This window comes from Sciurus carolinensis, chromosome 9 (genome assembly GCF_902686445.1).
Source record: "Sciurus carolinensis chromosome 9, mSciCar1.2, whole genome shotgun sequence".
NCBI classification, from domain to species: domain Eukaryota; kingdom Metazoa; phylum Chordata; class Mammalia; order Rodentia; family Sciuridae; genus Sciurus; species Sciurus carolinensis.
The window spans coordinates 24,477,704-24,496,995 of NC_062221.1; the positions used below are offsets into that span (position 1 = coordinate 24,477,704).

General features: G+C 44.9%; 1 protein-coding gene across 2 annotated transcripts; it reads right to left on the bottom strand.

Annotated features, from left to right (window-relative positions):
* Positions 1-852: 852 nt before the first annotated feature.
* LOC124992878 (U8 snoRNA-decapping enzyme) lies at positions 853-5,051 on the bottom strand. Of its 2 annotated transcripts, none has more exons than XM_047564195.1 (3): positions 4,882-5,051; positions 4,462-4,780; positions 853-3,666 (listed from the first exon to the last, which is right to left on the bottom strand). In XM_047564195.1, exons 1-3 carry the CDS (start codon positions 5,017-5,019, stop codon positions 3,524-3,526), a joined length of 600 nt encoding a protein of 199 aa, XP_047420151.1. In that variant the 5' UTR covers positions 5,020-5,051; the 3' UTR covers positions 853-3,523. The 2 variants fall into 2 exon arrangements, with proteins under 2 accessions (XP_047420151.1, XP_047420152.1); XM_047564196.1 differs by having other exon boundaries at positions 856-3,666; positions 4,511-4,780.
* Positions 5,052-19,292: the final 14,241 nt, after the last annotated feature.

A 19,292-nucleotide genomic window follows, 5' to 3' on the forward strand; every position in this document is an offset into this window, starting at 1 on the left:
CCAACTTCAACTGCCTCTTTCCTGGGAGGCTGTGTCCTGACGCCCACTTTCACCTCATGGCAGCTGTCACTGGCCGTGTGGTCACTTGTCTCAGTCACTGAGGATGCTGGCTCTTGATTCATGCCATCCTCTCCAACATCTCCGTGTCTGGGCTCCTCACCCAGAGGGTGCTCATTCCACCCTCTCACCTCACTGACTCTGGCCAACCATCCCCTGTCCTGACCTGGACCTTGACTTTACCTAAGATCACCCCGCCTCTCAATGTCCAAAATACTCATCTCTGGCTCAAATAGAGCTTCTGCTCCCCCTCACCTTGCTGGAGTTCCTGCCTCAGCCAGACTTCTCATTTCCTAGTCCACGGCACTGTTCATGTCTCCTTTTATCCAGATTAAACTTTGGCCCCACATCCCATCATTATTTCTCATCTGCCTGTCGTCTCAACCACCTCACCTCTCTCCCTGTCTTTGAGTCCCCTGCAAAGCCCCAGCTCAGCAGCCTCTGCACACTGGTGAGGGGGAAGCAGGTGTGTGCTCAGCCCCAGGGCCATGCATGCACCCAGCCCAGGGCCTAGCTTCCCACTCTAGCAGACCACCTTGCAGCTCCATCTTGCCCTGCCATTCTGCTGTGTTTAACCAGCTTGCTTCTGATAAGGAAGGAGGACTTCATGCCCTCTAAGATTATCCTCACCCATGTTGTGTTGATGGTCTCACTCATTTCATCCAGGAGAGTTTGAGGCTGGGGAGATAGCTCAGTCGGTAGAGTGCTTGCATTGCAAGCACAAGGCCCTGGGTTCGGTCCCCAGCACCAAAAAAAAAAAAAAAAAAAAAAAAAGACTGAAGAGTTTGAAAGTTCATCATGCTGCCTTTATTTTAGGCATGCTAATCTCTATTCTTGCCCCATCCTCTGGAACTGACCTGAACCTCTTCTCCTTTCTCTGTATGGATGACTTCAAGACAGAATTTCTATACTGTCTTCATGTAGGTGACTCACAAATACGTGTTGCTGCATATCTCAATCTCTGTCTTGGGCCTGTCCCCTTCAAATCTTTTTTCCTCTCCAATCAGGTTTCCTTTCATACACACCTTGAATCCCTTAAAGCACAAACTAAAAAGTCACCCTTGAATCCTCTCCTCCAGCATCCAGTCCATTAGCGGGCCCTGCCAATGACCCCACCTTGACCACTCTCCAAAATGTCCACTTCCATCCATATCCACTGCCCCCACCCTTGTGCAGGTCACCACCTTCTACCCTGGATCCCACTCTGTGTCTTCCTTCCTCTTCTGTCCCATTCCAGTCCATATTCCAAACAGCAGTAGTGGCTTCCTTGAAACAAACACCAGACTCCTCACTATGGCCTAAAGGCCCTGTGCCACCCAGCTCCAACCTACTTCTGCTGCTTTAGCCTTCTGTTTACCTTTGCCTAAAGACACTTTTCTTCCTAGACCATCTTAGTCAGTCCAAGTTTTATATAAATTCTTTGCTATTTCTCTATCTGATCCCTCATCTCCCATCAAGAAATAGAGTCTAATCCCCACTTGAATGTTAGCTGACCTTAAATGACTTGCTTGACCAACAGTGTGACAAAAGTGACACTATGCAGGTTCCAAGGCCACATCAGGAGTCTTTGGGTTTCTATCTCGGCCCCCAGGATACTTCTCTGGGAGTCATGAGTCATCATGTAGGGATTTCACCTACCTAGACCATGTTGCTGAGGCCACACACAGGAATGTTGGTCCCACTCTGCCCAGTCTTCCCTTCATCCCTGCCATGGTGCTAGACCCGTGATGGAAGGTACTAGGACACTGCAGACACCTTATCTGCCAGCCCAAAACCATCAGGCCTGTTCAAAGGATCTGCAACCGAGTCACGTGGAGCAGTTACCAGCAGGGCCCCTTAAACATTTCTGATTCACAAAATCATGAAATCTAATGAAATGGTTATTGCTTAAAATATTAAGTTTTGGGATGGTGTGCCAAGACTCTTCCCCCCTCAAAGCCTTGACACATGCTTCTCGCTGTGTCAAAACAGTTCCTACCTATGTGATCACTTCCTTCTCTTATCTGCAATGTTCACCAAAGAGGACCCTTGCAAACCAGCCCAACTAATTTAAAAGTACCAAAATGGGACTATAGCATAGCTTATTTATTTGCTTGTGAACTTAACAAGTAAACAGGCACAAATAAATTATTAACCTTACTTCCCTCCCAGAGCAGACATTTAGTAATCTATAGATCAGAGGCTAGACAACTGCTCTTTTATTAGTTTCTTATTGGGCTACAGTAACACAAATAGATTTATGCATTAGTATTTTTGTTGTTTGTTTTTCTGAGGATTAAGCCCAGGGGTGCTCTACCACTGAGCTAGAACCCCAATATTTTTTTAATTACTACTTTTTTGAGACAGGATCTTGCTAACTTGCCAAGACTGGCCTTGGACTTATGATCCTCCTGTCTCAGTCTACTCATTAACTGGGTTTATGGACAAATGCCACAAGATTTGATTTTTACAGGTAATTTTGACATGGCAGAGTAAAGAAGTTGCCACTGAAACCATGTGACAACAAAGCCTAAAATATTTACTATCTGGCACTTTACTGTCTGCTCAACCCTTGCTCTGGAATCTTGAAGAGCAAGAGATATGAATACCTACACTTTATGGTACCTGGCAGTCTTAGGTACATAATTAGTGTCTGTTGAAAGAATTGAAAACTTCAGTTGCCCAGCTATAGTTCTTCCTTACTGAGAGGCTCTTTGTAGTATGGCCAGGCTGGTCAGGGGCTGGGTCAGTTTCCTGCTGAGTTCCTCAGTGACTAAGGCAATACAAAAACAAAAGCCCTGGAGGCCAGACACCAGGACTGAGTGACAGCTCCATGATCAGCTCAAGAAGACCTTGAGACTGTGTGACCACTTATGCTCATCTTTGAGGGAAGAAAGGGTGAGGTATCCATTAGGAACTCCGCCATTTTCAGGAGCCCACGGCTATGGTCACCCCTCAGGTAAGGGTGGGGGCATCTCAGGGAGCAGAGGGTCCTCTGCCTCTGCCCTCCCCAGTGAATATGGGCTGGGCTAGACCCTGGAGAGCAGCCATGCAGGAGAGGGGAAAGCCCCTCCTCAGGAAGGGGCAGGGAGGGTGCCAAGGCCGGCCATACACATGCCACTTCCTGGTTAACCTGGACATCATGGGACAGAGGGTCAGGCTGTGTGTGGTCACAGGCTGTACATGGGCAAGCCTGGGGTTTCCAAGCTGTGTGTGCACGTGCACAAAGAGGAAGCAGACCCTGAGAATCTGCCAGGACCACTGGGATGATCTATGGATTTCTGCCCCTGATGCAATGAGTTGGGAAAGCCATCTGCTCAAAACATATTGCACACACATCTCCTTTTAATCTGGTATACCATCTCTCAGGCCCAGAAGAGAAAATATTCCCCTTTCCCTCCCTAGTACCAAGGTCCCCATCAGGTTCCATGGGTCCATAGAGGGTTGCATTTAGTGATGAGCTGGGGTCTTAAGGCCTGAGAAAGAGCTAGATTCTAGGAGGCCCAAGTCTTGGAGGGCTTCCAGTAGCTGTTCCCGGGCAGCACCAATAAAGGAATTCTCCAGGAAGGCAGGCAAGCCTCCCACACCATCTCGCAGGGTATAGAGAGGCACCCGCACAAGGCCCAGCACCTGTGAAAGCAAGGAGACAGGAGACATTTGGACCCCATGTAGCTCATCATGTTGCCTCAATCCCTCTGCAACAGATCTCTCTGGAGCAGAGGTCTTACCTCCCTTAACAATCAGGCAGAACCAGTCCCAAGGCTCATACCTCAGTGAAGCAGACTGGGCTCAATCCTGAGCATGCAACTGACCCACGACATGCTCTCCAGCTCCATAAATGCTAATCCTTCCTACCTCTCTACTTGAAACCTTTAGTGACACCTGCCTCTAGGATGCAGGCATGGCTCTATAGCACAGATTCTTGAATGTGGAACCTACAGCAGTTGTATTAGCATCACTTGGGACCTAGTACTTCCTCCAGCCCTACCTCTCACCAGCAATTGGAAGAATGGGGTTCAGGAATCACTGAGTATATGTTGCCAAAGTGAGCACAGTAATCATTGTTTTCATAGCTTCTCCTCCCTGTGATTCTGATATGTGCCAGAATTTGAGAAAATATCTCTATATGCAATCTGTCTCTCCTAGCCTTTAGTATGAGCCATATTTTTTACCTAAAAAAACAAAGACCCAAAGTTAAGTGCTTAGGGTGTCTCGACTGACCATTATTATATTATCAATAAGGAACAGCGGAGAAACTTGGATGGATGTGCTCTAGAAAGATCTCAGTAGAAGCTGGTATCCTGGGGGAAGAGGGCAGACCTCCACAGGGAGACTGGTTTGACAGTACTATTCTGATTAGAGATGACCAAAATCCCAACTACTCCTAGAAACTGGGGAAGACCCCAAGGTCTGAGGGGTTATAACCTCCTTCCAGGGGTGTTTTCCTTGGGCAGGGGACCCGGGATGGCCCCACCTCCAGCCCATGGTCCTTGGCTTGTGGTGCGCCAGCTTCCACAGCCTCCAGCTGCTCTAGGGTCAGACGTTTGGCATAGAAGTGGGCCACCACCCGCGGTCTGGCCCCGGCGTGTGAGCTCCGGTAATCAGTGCGCTCCACACGGAAGGCAGACACCGCTTCGCCGAGCTCCTCGCGCAATTCTCGGTTCAGCCCGTCCTCCAGGCTGCTGTCCTGAGCGTCCACAAAGCCGCCTGGGAAGCCCAGGCGTCCGTCGAAGCGCATCTGCATCTGAGGGAGGGGAAGTGGGGTTGGCTGGGGTACCCATAGGACGCGCCCCAGGGATGGTGCAGGGCTGGAGAGGGGAGTGGCCAGGCGCGCCCCCTCCTCACCAGCACGGCGTACCGCAGCGGGATGCGGCCGAAGAGCATCCCCGGGTCGGGCGCGTAAAGCAGTGCGTGGCACGCATGCCTCCAGCCAGACCCCAAGGCCAGGGCCTCCGCCAGCTCCACCTTGCGACCCCCGGCCATGGCTGGAGGATCTCTCTTCCTGGTCTGGGTGGACCACGTGGTTTTGCCGGGGGCGGGGCGTCTCATCTCTCACCTATAGGGTTCTGGGCGGGGCTGCCAGGGCCAATCCCTGCAGGGTGTATGGGCGGGACCGAAAAAAAAAGGCTGTACTACCGCAGCAGCCAATCAAGGCGGGGCTTTCAGGCAGAGTCGCTCGACAATGGCTGTGGGGAAACTGAAAGCTCTCTCTGGGTTGGGCATTAGACCGAGGCGGGCCTGAAGGTGAATCTGGAGCCCTGAAACTAGCCAGGCCAGTAAATAGATGCTTACGTCACAGTCTGAATCTCAGGCATTTCCGGGCAAGTCTTTAAAGCTGGGAAATGCTCCTTTGTACCCTAAGCAGGATTTCATTGCCCTGGAGTCCCGGTAGTGGGAGGAACAGTATAGCATGGTTTACTCTGACTACAACAGTGCAAGGGGCCTGGGGTTGAGGGAAGGAGGGACATAGGCCAGTCTGGCTTCAGTGGCCTATAAGAGAGGTGGAGTGATCTGAGGTACAAGAAGCCCCGAAGGCTTTCTGGATTTTACCCATAAACACCCTCAGACCTTTGAGCAGTGAGGGAGGGTGGGAGACAGGTGGCTCACCCTACCACAGGGCAGGGACTTCTCCAGGCATGATGCTGAGGACTAAGGATTCAGGATCTGGCACCCCAGCTGAGGTTGTCCCTGCGCCAAAAGTCTATATGTATTACACAAAGGAAAGGAGGAGACAGCTCCTTGAGAGGGACCTGGGCATAAAGTCACAGCCAGGAAGTGACAGCCCATGGGGAACCCAGAGCTGGCCCAGACACAGCCTTGTGACTTAGAAGTCACTTAACCTCTCAGGCCCCTGGCTGCATCTGTTCCATGGAGATGATACCGACCAGTTAGGATGCTGAGAGGTGTAGAGCACTGTGCACGGTGCCAGGCACAAAGTGAACGTAGCCCCTCTTGGAACTGGGTGGGGGCCCGGTGCTGTCTTAGACTGAACACCAGGTTTGGAACTTAGCTCGACTCCTGAGCCCTCTGCTCTGCTAAGGAATGAGCTCTTCCTGGCATCATCTTTCCTAGCTTGGTCTTCTGAGTAGCAGGGCAACATCTAACATCAGGCAACTGGATGGAGAAGATGGGACCCTAGGTGTGGTGCAATCGTCATCATCCCACTAAGAGTTCTAGGGGGCTGGAAATGCGGCTGGGAAATGCCCCTGGTTAAACATAGGGTCACCTTGCAAAGAGATTATAAAAGCTTGTAAGAACTTAACAATTCCTGGGTCTTAACCAGACCAATTAAATCAAAGTTCATGGGGGTGTTGCAAGGGGATGGGTGGTTTTAAAAACATGTTTCAGTTGACAAACAACCAGGGTCGAGAACCAATGCCATCACCTCCTCCTTTCCCTCCCACTAGCATTCCGGGGTGATTTAGAAATGGGCTCCTTTAAGTATATAGGGTCAAACATGCCCTTTCCAGAGCATTAGCTCTTCTGTTTTTCTTTCCTCATTGCTTGAGAATTGTAAAGATAAATTTAAGTATTTCTAAGGCAACATAAGTAACTAAAATCAGGGAACCAGATATATAGGAATTAATGACTTTGTAGACCAGAGCTTTTCCAGGATGAATTGATTTAGAAGCACTTAAGATCTCCCAACCTTGCCAAGTCTTTTGAATTGCTGTCTGCCTATGACCCAGCTCCCACTTCCCAACCCCTGTTCCACCATACTCAGGCAGATTTCCCTGTAGTCAAGGTTAGAAGTAGAGGGCAGAGCCTAAAGAGCTGCCCCAACTTCATAATGGCACTCAAAAAGAATAATTGCTTAGCGGTTATCCTTGAAAGATGCTGGTGAACTAATTCATCTTTTTTTTTTTTATTTTTAGGGGGGTGGGTTACCTGGGATTGAATTCAGGGGCCCTCAATCACTGATCTGTATCCCCAGCTCTTTCTTGTATTTTATTTAGAGACAGGGTCTCACTGAGTTGCTTAGCGCCTCACTGTTGCTGAGGCTGGCTTTGAACTTGTGATCCTCCTGCCTCAGCCTCCCAAGCTGCTGGGATTACAGGCATGCACCACTGAGCCCGGCTCATTATTTTAATAATAAAGAAGAATTAATCATCTCTGTTACTTTTAAAAATATGGACTCCACCTTAAGGTTATCACATAGTTGAACAGGAGAAATTTCTATTATGCAAGTGTTTTGGCTAATGAAAGCAGGAACTAATCAAGAATTTGCCATTTTTAAATTTTAAATAGTTAATGGATCCTAGGCAATATTCACCAATGGTTTCTAACCTCACAAAAGATCACCCAGCTATTGTATATATCATGATGGATGAAAACACCATATGGTACGAATAGGCTTGGGTCATATTCCTAAAAGACAGAATCCTGAATCCCATAACCCCAATGTTGACATTATGAAAGATCAAAATTCATAAACTCCCCAATCTTGAAATGTCAAAATCCCCAAACTATAACTCTGGAAAAAAGAATTAAAATATTCTTTAAGAGACATTCATTTACATTTCTAAAAGGTGTTTTATTGGAAAAACATAAGAATACAAGAGAACACTTCCTAGGCCACTTTGTACAATAGAATAGATAATAAAAATATTTTTACAAGCATATTCATATATGCTAATGTACTCTACTATATTAACAATAGTTGCATGGGTATAACATTTATGAACAGATGAGCCATATTCACTAAGAAATGGGTTGACAAAGTTAACTGTATAAACACATATCACTGGTTAGTAATTGTGTGCACCCAGATTTACAACTAATCATCTGGAACTTTGTGAGTCTTGATGAAGTTTAAAAAAACTGCAGTGAGTCACCACTGCACTTTACCCAGCATGTGTAGTTTCCCAGAGCTGAGATCTCAAAAATTTGTTTCATTAAATGCAGATGTACACACAGGACATCTTGTTCATTGAGGAGTCAACATTATGATAATGCACTTTCTTGGAATCAAATTTGCATAAAATGAGTTAGAACACCCAAAGTCTTTACACAATTTATAGCTTCCTTATTGGAAATGACACAAAGATAAAATGATTTCATAGCCAAGTGTAGAGAGAATGCTGGCAATTTTAAATGATGAGGAAAAACCTCAAAAAAACTTTGACACACTACAAAGACATAGTACAGAGATAAATTATGGGCAGTCGCACAGAGGAAGTCCATCAGAACTGGCCGACCTTCAGGATCATTATATTTTGAAGTCTTGCATCATGATAAATATCTGCTCTCTTTCTTTTAAGGTTTGGCTCTCCTTAGCGAACATATAGGCATTCATTTTCCATGTGGTGCTTTTCTTTTTGAAATTCTTTTATGATTTGATATCCACTGACATGATCATTCCCTATTAAGTTTTCCCGTCTTCCACACTATGTGTCTGTGGTGTTTGGGGAAGGTGTTCTGCACATACTTGTGTACAGAACCCAGATTTGGTGGAACTTAGCCTGGTGATCGAACAGCATCATTATTTCAGGTCTTCTTATCCCACAGTGCACACGATTTCAAAACAGTAGCTTCACTGGCTTTTTCAGGCAAATGCCACTTTAATTCATTTAAAATTCCTGGAGGCTGGGGATGTAGCTCAGTGCAACACTTGCCTAGCATGCATAAGGCGCTGGGTTCAATCCCCAGTGCGAGTGCACGCACACACACACACACACACACACACACACACAGTTTCTGGAATTCCGTTAGCTAGAAGGAATGCTAGTGCAAATGAAGGAATGTTTAAAGGGAAGTTTTCGTTGTTGCTATATTTTATGGTCAATCCATTCATCTGATTTTTCTGCCAAATGTACTGGTCTAAATGGAAAAAACAATCTTGACTGATAACACCTTAGAAATTGACTTTTAGAAGCCTTGATTACACCTAATTCCAAATCTGTCATTATGGTTTGAAAATTTACAATTCACATTCTTCTTCAAAATCCACCAAATCTTCAAAAAAGCACTTATAAAGTACTTCACTTTTTCCAAGCATTAGCACATAGATGAACGTATAAACTCTAGAAATTTCACATCCAACAGGAGGGTAAATTGTATATATCTGATTAAAACAGGGGAGTTTCAAAAGCGCCATCCATTACCCAAAGTAAATCATGTGCTTGTTTTTCTATGTTAGATTTAGTGTTAAATGTAAGAAGCCTGTCTTCCTCAAAAGTCAAATCTCTAACCAAAAGGAGTTCGGTAATTAAAAAAATTATTTATATATAAATATTTTATTCATATATATATATTTGGTACTGGGGGTTGAACCCAGGGATGTTTTACCACTAAGCCACATCCCCAGCCCTCTCTATTTTTCATTTTGAAACAGGGTCTCCATAGTTGATTAGAGCCTCATTAAATTGCTGAGACTGGCTTTGAATTTGCAAAACTCCTGCCTCAGCCTCCCAAGCCACTGGCTCCCAAGCCCAGCAACAATAGTTCATCATTTAACACACTTTGTAGCACTGGAGCAACCTCTATATGAGCAAGTGTCTTGTAGAAGGTTACTGAACTTGTTGAATTTTTATTCTCTGTCAAAGTGTTTTTTTTTTTTTTTTTAAAGCAAGCATGGTGCTCTGTGTGAAGGGGCACACCACTGAATAATTTGGCAATTATCCTCTGTACCACTGAAAATGTACAGTTACCTTCCCCAGAATTTGACTTTGTATTGCTCTTATATACCCTCCCTGCCCCCAACCCCCACCCCATGGGGATAGCAGTTTTCAGGATTTCAACATTTGGGATTATGGTGTTCATGACGGTATCTTTCAGGATTATGATCAGGATTGCTATTACTATTAATTCTTCTTGCTCCTGAATTGAATTTAAATTTCAATCTTAATGCCAATTTATAAGAAACACAAAAATCTCTTTATCAAGAGAGTAGAATGATCCAAAAAGTAACAGATTGGAGTTTGATACAATGTATGAATTCATGCCAGGCTTACACAGATAGATGACTACATGTATACAAACACACACAAGGGTTAGCATGCACACTTAAATTCCTTGCTCCATCAGTTGAGAAGCAACAAGGAGACCTTCAGTAAGAAAAAGCATACCCAGTGCCCAGATCTTGGGTTATATCACAATTTTCCAACAAAAGGAACCAAGGCTCCATGAAGAAAGGCCTAATCCAGCAGAGTTGGGCAGGAATATTCATGATGAGGATATGAAGAGCTTGGAGCATCTTGTGATGTCTGAAAATAAGGAAGTTCACACTGCCCCCCATCAAAGAGAAGGAGAAATCACATTGATAGGGGTACCGCAAAGGGACAAGGACACAGGAGCCTACTGAAAGAGTGGCCAGAGTTGAAATAATTTGAGAAATAAATTAAGAGTACTGAATTGTAATTCAAAGTAGAAAGTAAATAAGTACACAACCATACTGCTGTACAGTACAAAAGAATAAGGAATTAGTAAATATATGGGGTAATCTCCCATGTAGAAGAATGGGAAATAATATATGCAGCTATTCTGTCCTTGAATAATTTATGTAGCATTACCTACCTGCTCCCTATGCTTGTGTTTGAATAGTGACTTCCAAAGAGTATGGTATGGAACCAGGAGGGTTGGGTATTCCTAATTTTGTAGAGAAATTTGACAGGTATTACCTCACCAAGGCGTTCAAGGTCAACACCAACACTGCTACGTCATGCTGGGAGACTGTACCCTTGATATACTGTGATGAAGATGGTACTTTGGGCTGTGATCCTTCTTCCCAAAAGATAACCCTGATGGATTCATGACAAAAGCACCAAACAAGTCTCAGGAGAGGAACACTCCTCAAAATGGCCAAGATCATCATCTTGGACTGTTAGGGCTGTGGAATAAAAAACACCATAGACTGGATGCTTACAAACAACTGAAATTTATTTTCCACAGTTCTGGAGGCTGGGAAGTCCAAGATCAAAGGCCTGGCAGATTTAGTGTCTGGTGAGGGCTCATTCTTGCTTTCCAGAAGACAGACTTGTTGCTGAAGCCTCACAGGTTGGAGAGGTCAAGGGCGCTCCCTCGGGTCTCTTTTTTAAGAGTACTAGCCCTATGCATGAAGGCTCCACTCTCATGACCTACTCACCCCAAAAAGGCCCCACTTCCTCTTACCAACACAGTGGGGGTCAGGATTTCTACATATGAATTTGGGAGTAGGAGTTACAATATTCCATCATGAAATACAATGAAAATCTGAGAAACTGTCACATTAATAAAAGAAGAGCCTAAGGAAACAAGACACAACTAAATGAAGTGTGGTATCCTGGAGCAGAAAAGGGACATTAGATAAAAACTAAGGAAATGTGAATAAAGTATGAACTTTGGTTAATAATAATGTATCCAAATTGACTCAGTATTGTAAGAAATACACCATATTAATAATGTAAGATTCTAATAGAAGAAACCCGATAGAGTATATGAGATTTCTTTGTACTCTTACCTTTTTTTTTCTGTTAAGTGTAAGCTGCTGAAAACTAAGCTTACTTTTAAAATATCAGGAGAAAAAATAAAAATAAAAAATTATCAGGAAGGTGCAGTCAGTAAAAACAAGATGAAGGGAAGTTTCAGAACAAATGACCTGGTTTCTACAGTAAATGAATCACGGTGAGAAAAATGACAATGGAGGCAGCATCTTACAGTAAAAGAGAGTCAGGAGACATCAACTGATGCTGGTAAGAGAAAAATGCTGAGATGTCCTAAAGGAGAGACAAGAGAAGCTACCCAGCTAACAGCATGGGCTGCCACTGGGGGAGTTCTTGCAGAGGGCACCTTGATTCAGGACAAGAGCGATCCTTGGTATACATGACAGAAGAGAATTTCAGCACCTGCCAGTCAAAGGCACAGGCAGAGCCTTATTTAGGAAAGCAGATATATGCTCAAGGGAGAATGTGGCCATCTCCAGGGGGACAGACCCCAACCCCTTAGACTGGGGTGTTAATGTTTATAGAGGGAGAGTAGCTAAGGGGCTGGACTAAAGAGGGAGTCAGAGAGGAATCACACAATTTTGTGCCACTTTTCCTTGCATTTGTGTGTTGCCTGATCTTGCTTTCTACAGGCAAGGATGGGCCAGGGATGTGGGTTAAGGACCTGGGCTGGGTTGCTTCCTGGAGTGCTTGTTTTGCATTCAAAGGTTCAAGGGCATTTCAACCATTCCAACAGTTCTTGGGCACCTTGAGGCTCAGTATATCCTTCTTTTTCTGTATCCCCAAGTTCCTTTCTCAGGGCCAAACAAAAAAATCTGCTTCACATTCCTAAACTTGAGTTACCCTTGACTCCAACCCCACAAGCATGACCATCAGAACTTAGGACTCAATCAAGGAGCAGCAAATACTTCTCATGGAGGTTCTCCTATCCCAAAGTTTTCTGGGCTTCTTGTGATTCCACCTCTCTTAGGTACAGCCAGTGCTGGGTCAATGAAAAGAGTGCTTTCCTTCCCTGACATTTATAAAAAACGCTCTTAGTTGTTGGTCCAGGGGACGTTTTCCAGCTGCTAGTTAGCAGGAACCTGTCCCAGGACCTGGTCCTCTTTTTTCTGCCTAGAATCTGTGATGGCTCAATAAGCTCTTTTATTTCAGGGAGTCCCCTGGTCTCAAGAGTTTTTGTTTAACAAAACAAATGAGCCCTATTTGAATTCTAATTTGAACAAAGAAAAACACACAGTGGGGGATATGTGGATACTGATTGAATATTCATATGCAGTAATTATTATTTGAGGTGTAATAATAGTACTGTGGTTATATTTTTTTAAGGGTTCTTTACCTTTTAAAGATACCTACTAAAATATTTATGATTAATGTGGTAAAAATAATCCAGGAAACTGATAGGGGTTCAGGGAATAAATAAATTTTTTAAAGCTGGGTTATGAATCCATTAAGGGATTATTACATTATTCTTTTATACAGTTCGATGCTTTCCATGATAAAAAAAAAAAGTAAAAATAGAAAGACCCTTGACTTCTCAAGAAGGTAAAGGTAAAGGTTACAATTTACATTTGAATAATACTTTGCATTCACAAAACCCTTTCACAGGATCCGTTTTGGTCTAGGAGACTGAAAGAGAGGTAAGGGTCTAGTTTCACTTTTTAGGCATGAAAAAGACAACCAACACCTATAATCTCTTTTTTTCTGTTGTTGTTTTGGTTTTGTTCTTGGTATTGTGGGTTGAACCCAGGGTGCTTTACCACTGAGCTACATCCCCAGTCCTTTTTATTTATTTATTTTTAAATATTTTGAGACAGGGCCTCACCAAGTTGCTCAGGCTGGCCTTGAACTTGAGGTCCTCCTGCAAAACTTAGTCTGCCAGGTAATTTTACCCCATTCCATTTTAATACTCATAAAATTTTCCAGGTGCTTCAAATGCAGGGCCAAATTTGAGAACCACCTGGGGGAGTGAGGAAAGGAGGTTCCCCCAGGAAAGAGCTACCAGCTAGAGCCAGTTGGGGTTATTCCCATGGGACTTCCTGTAAGGACAGTCCACCTTGCAAGGGTCATTTTGATTGCTTCCAGTTTGGAGCTATTACAAAGAATACAAGTAAGCAAAGCCCCTCCCTCTACTATGAAAGCTAAGGGCAGGCAAATACTTCTCTCTGGTCCTTGGTGCCAGAATGCAGGCTCAAGATGAAAGCATAGCGAATCAGGTGTCCCCACCTAGGGCATTGGTTTGGAGGAAGCAACACAAAGTATATGATCCTAAGTAATGGTTCAATCCCACAGTAGCGAGCATGCAAGGGATGGTGCCCGCGAGCGATAGCAGGAGTGCTGAGTGGGGAAAGCTCAGGAGGCAACATTCCAAGCCTTCAGTCTGAGACCTGCCCAATCCTGTTCCCCTTCTTCCTTTAATAGTGAGCATCCGGTACCTTTCCAAAGAACTAAAGTTCTGCATAAATAAACCAGGATCCATTTCTGTCATTCACAGCTAAGAACCTGGAGGACGACAAATACTGAACGACAGATGAAAATGGATGATTGAAAACTGTGCCAAGTGGTGTGAAGAGAAGAGGCAGGGGTGAAGGCTTTCGGAAGGGGCGGGGGCGGGGAATGCTTTCTTTCCTCAGGGACTTGGAAACATAAAAGACAGAGTTGGTGAGGAAAACGTGGGGAGGGGGAAGGGGCTGGAGGGGCAGGGGAGTGGGAGCTGCTTTGCCAGGAAGCCTGCCACCGGAATGGCTTTCTTAGCCTGTGACGAGCTGGATGGTAAGCAGCTAAAGAGGACGTGAGACAGTGCAGGACAGTGCAGGCGGAACGCCCCCGGGGAACCCCGGGATCCTTGTGGAGACCACGTGGCAACATGGAGCAAGGCGTACACTTGAAAACTAGAGATGGGCAGTTTCAGAAGTATGGGATCGCACGACTGAGGTCCCTACGGGAACGAAGGGAAGGTTGGGGTGCTGGCCTTTCCTCCCCTGTGTGGAGGACCCCAGGTCTGTGCCCCATAGCCACACTGCCTCCACCCTTGCAGACTGCTCCTTCCCCAGAACTTGATCTTCCAGGCTGCCATTCACAGCTCTCCACCCACCAGGCCACTCTGAGGGTCAAGGACCCGGCCTGGCCAGTCAGACTGCAGGATCCAGTGACCACAGGGAGGGCCCCAGAGGAGCGGTGACCCAGACTCACTCACTCAGGCTTTTCATGGACTTCTCCATTTCTGGACAAACAAAAGATTTTGCCTGAACTCCACACATTGCCCCAGTGTTCTTCCGGGATGGGACCCATATCCACCTCTGAATTTTTTTTTTTTTTTTTTTTTTTTTTTATTCCTTAGATTTATTTGCGCTGGTTTTTATAAACTTACAGGAGAAAAAAAAGTAAGTTTCCTTCTTACTTTTTCTTAGCTGGTCATTTTATCACCATGGAATACAAATGTATTGTAAAAGATTTAGGAAATGTTAAAAAAAATGTACAGTGCTATTCCTGAAATTTATTTCTACTTCTATTATTTGGTGGTCACAGAACATGGCAGGTACTCTGTAATTTCAAGAAGGTGATAAAAGACTGAAGAGGATTTACTGAGTTTTAATAAGGCCCCAAATGACGCATTTGAAAAATGCTTCCTGGGTCCTTTTTAACTTTTTAAAATTTTTTTGATTCATTGTACACAAATGGGGTACAACCTTTCATTTCTCTGGTTGTATACGAAGTAGAGTCACACCGTTTGTGTAATCATACATGTACATAAGGTAATGATGTTTGTCTCATTCCATTATCTTTCCTTCCTCGCCCCCTTCTCACTCCTCATTTCCCTCTACACAATCCATCATTCCTCCATTCTTCCCTTACCACCTCCCCCCACCCCATTATGTATCATCATCCATTTATCAGAGAAAACATTTGGTCTTTGTCTTTTGGGTATTGGCTTATCTCACTTAGCATGATATTCTCCAACTCCATCCATTTACCTGCAAATGCCATAACTTTATTCTTCTTTGTGGCTGAGTAATATTCCATTGTGTATATATATCACAGTTTCTTTATCCATTCATCAATTGAAGGGTATCTAGGGTGGTTCCACAATCCAGCTATTGTGAATTGAGCTGCTGAAAAAAAAAACATTAATGTGGCTTTGTCACTGTAGTATGCTGATTTTAAGTCCTTTGGTTATAGGACAAGGAGTGGGATAGCTGGGACAAAAGGTGGTTCCATTCCAAGTTTTCTAAGGAATCTCCACACTGCTTTCCAGAGTGGTCGCACCAATTTACAACCCCACCAGCAATGTATGAGAGTACCTTTATTCCTACATCCTTGCCAACACCTATTGTTGCTTGTATTCCTGATATCCTGGGTCCTTAAAGGTAATTCTCTCCTTGAGGTTATAGACATCAATATTATCAATATTTATCTTTTGAGCAAAATATATTAATATATTGTTGGTCATGGATGTTCTCTCTCTCTCTCTCTCTTTCAGAACTGGGGATTTAAAAAAAAAAAAAAAAAGAACTGGGGATTGAACTCAGGTGCCCAAGAGTGTCCTACCACTGAGCTACATTCCCAGATCTTCTTTTCAACTTATCTCTTATTTTGAGACAGGGTCTCGCTACATTGCTCAGGCTGGCCCTAAGCTTATGATCCTCCCACTCAGCCATCTGAGTAGCTGGGATTACAGGCATTTGCCATGATTGCTGGCTTGGGTTCTTTTTAAAATATGCATTATGGAGATACAATATTCCTATCTCAGAAGGAATATTGTTTTAGTACTAAATATGTTAATACATGTGAAGAGCTTAGAATAGTCCCTGCACACAGTGAGCACCCCCAAAATGTTGGTTGCCGTCTTCATCATCATTGGTTTCATTGTTTTTAGATCCTAGACATCCATGCTGACACCTTGACAATCATCCGTCAAGACATGAAAGAAATGTTAACTGCCCCCCAATGTTAGTCTGTCAATTAATTCTGGCATTTCCTATAGATTTTGCTGAATATAATCTGAAATTCATAATAATTCTGATTATTGGGGATTGCTAGATTAATTTAAAAATGCCAGTGCTTTTGAACATTGAATTTTGATATTAGTACAATGGTGATTCTTTGCTTTTTGACTGTAATCACCTGGTATTCTTTGCCCACATTTTCATACACAACCAGAATCATATTGCTCTGGCATGTCCCTGGAAATACTAATAAGTTTCAGGTTTTACTCCTTGAAAGATCCAAGAGGATTTACTGTGGTTTTATAAGGCCCAATATGACTAATCTGATAACCAAGCATCTTAACTTCAAAAACCAAATAAACCCACTAATTTCCCCAGAAAACTTGGCACATATTTATGTTTCTTCTCATACTTCCCTACTATCTATTAGGGAAACGAACTAGGATATTGAGACTAGCACATTAATCAAATTATTCATTATTTTATTTTTACCTTACGCACATTTGCTTTCTATTGGTTCCGTTTATATTGTTTTACAGCCACACATTGGGCCGATAATGGGGGGCTTCTCACGACAAGCCCACGGAGCGCTCACACATTTTCCCAGTTGATCAGTTCTTTACTGCAATTCAACGTGTACATTGCTAAGACACAACTGCATTATTTTCCAGGAGAGTACGTGGGGAATGTCCATGCTTTTGCAGGTGAAGTCAGTTTAGAAAGATGTGAAGTTTGTATCTAATTGCCCTACCTCTTAAATGTCTTTAGAATGATAAATTTGACTTGTTTGGATCTTAAATGTCCCCTAAAAGCTCATGTGTTAAAAGTCTGATCCCCGATAGTAGTCCACTTTAGGAAGTGGGCCTGACTGGAGGAACCAGATCTTTGGGGGTGTGCACACAAGGGGTACCCTGGGCCCTGGCACCTCCTCCCCTTCCGTGCTCTGTCGTCCCTCTGCTTCCTGGCTGCCATCAGCTGAGCAGCTTTGCTGTAGTACATGCTCCCCATGTCCCCACAACATGATGTTCCACGTTGCCAGAGGCACAAAGTCATGAGGCCAATTCCCCATATGCTGAAACCTCTGAAAAAAATTCACCAAAATAACTCCTTCCTCCTTTTATTTTTGTCAGGTATTCTGTCACAGCAAAGTAAAGGTGACTAACACAAGTGTCATCTTTATTCCCCTGAACAGTGAATACTGTAGCCTATAAGTGCAGGCTCCTTCAGTCTAGGGAAGTATTCCTCTTGGTTATGCTGAAGTTTTAGGTCTCTTACACGTGGACACATGTTAATATTTTCATTCTATCAATCAATAGCATGTTGACTTTCCACTATCTGAATTTTTTTTTTTAACTTGAGATTGAACCCAGGGGTGCTCAACCACTGAGCTATATCCCCAGCCCTACACACCCTCGTGGCTGAGGCTGAATTGCATACGGAGATACTCCTGAGTAGCTGAAGTTAGAGGCAGGCACCATCATGCCCACGTCTTACTGATCTCTGTTTCTGCCACGTCTTCTGGTCATATTATTTCCTGTTTACTGACATGGATTGGAGGCAATTTTTCCACTCTTTAGTCTCCAACACAGGTCATTCACTCTTTCTCTCCTCCCTGTTCAACAGGCCTTTGCCAGCACATACCCCAGAATCAGGACTAGATATCAGGATGTTGTACATCTGCCTGGTCTGTCCTTCCAGAAGCCTAGGGGAGGGGTGGGACCTGGGCATGTGAGGGACAGGGTCCTGCTGGAGACACTTGATAATTGTGGAAACCCCAGGAAGTGCTTGCTGGGCTCAGTGGCAGCACAGTGTCCTTGACTACTGCAGGGAGAGGAGGAGAGCCTGTGCTGGGGCCCTGGGTGGGCTGGGGCTTGCCACAGCCATCAGGGGAGCGGGCACTATGGGGAAAACCTAGGCCCACAGAGGCCATGGGGCCCTGGAGCTGATGGGTGAGGAGCTTCCTGTGTGTCTCACTCCTTCCTGGGCCCTTCACTACTTCTGCTCTTCACGGGTGTGGGAGCAAGTGTGAGTGGGGCTGTGGGTGTGCTTGTCTCTGCCCACGTGGTCTCTGCCAGACTGTCCACCACTGAGGGAGCGGGAACTGCCACATTCCTGGAGGTCAGACAGAGAGGGGGACCCAGGAGAAGGCCAAGTGGTTTCTCTTTGATTGCAGTAGGGGATCCAGTGGCCAGAAGCCCAAGGGGACAGACTCTTGTTTCCTGCAATCTGCCCACACCTGCCTGCTCCAATACTGTGCTTTAAATAGAACGCCCCACCTCCTGCTCTTCTGTTCTCCTGAGGCGAGTCCAGTTCCGCATGTTTCAGTTTGCCAACTGTGAATTCAATCACAGGTGGATGCTTTACCCACATTATTTGCCAACCTGTCCCCCTCTTCTCTGGTCTGTGTGGGGTATAGGGTTTAAATGTTTTCCATGTAATAACCTCACGAAAACCCTGCTTTCCCCTCATTCACTGGCCTCCTCTGGGCACAGTCACTCTTTTCCCAAATGTTTCAGCCCAGAAGTAGCAGAAGCACTTTGGCTCAGAACGAGAGGCAGCCCTAAAGTGTCTCCTCTGCCCCAGCAGCCAGCATGCTGCAGGGAAAAGGCAGGGTTGACACGTGGAAAACGCCTGCTGATTACACTGAGAGGCAGGGAGGTGGCCTGGGCCTCTCAGAAGCACATCCACTAAGGAGCAGGAGGGAACTGGGGTCCTGTGCTGATGCAGTTCTGTGCATTTCTCCAAAGCTCATGCCCAGTGCCACCTCCATTAACCCTCACCCCAGGATCCACAGCCCAACCCTTCAGATAAGGAAAGGAGGTCCAGAGTTGAGCTCACAGTCCTCACAGCAGTTAGCAGAGGCTGCAGCGGGGGGTGGAGGGGTGTTGCATAG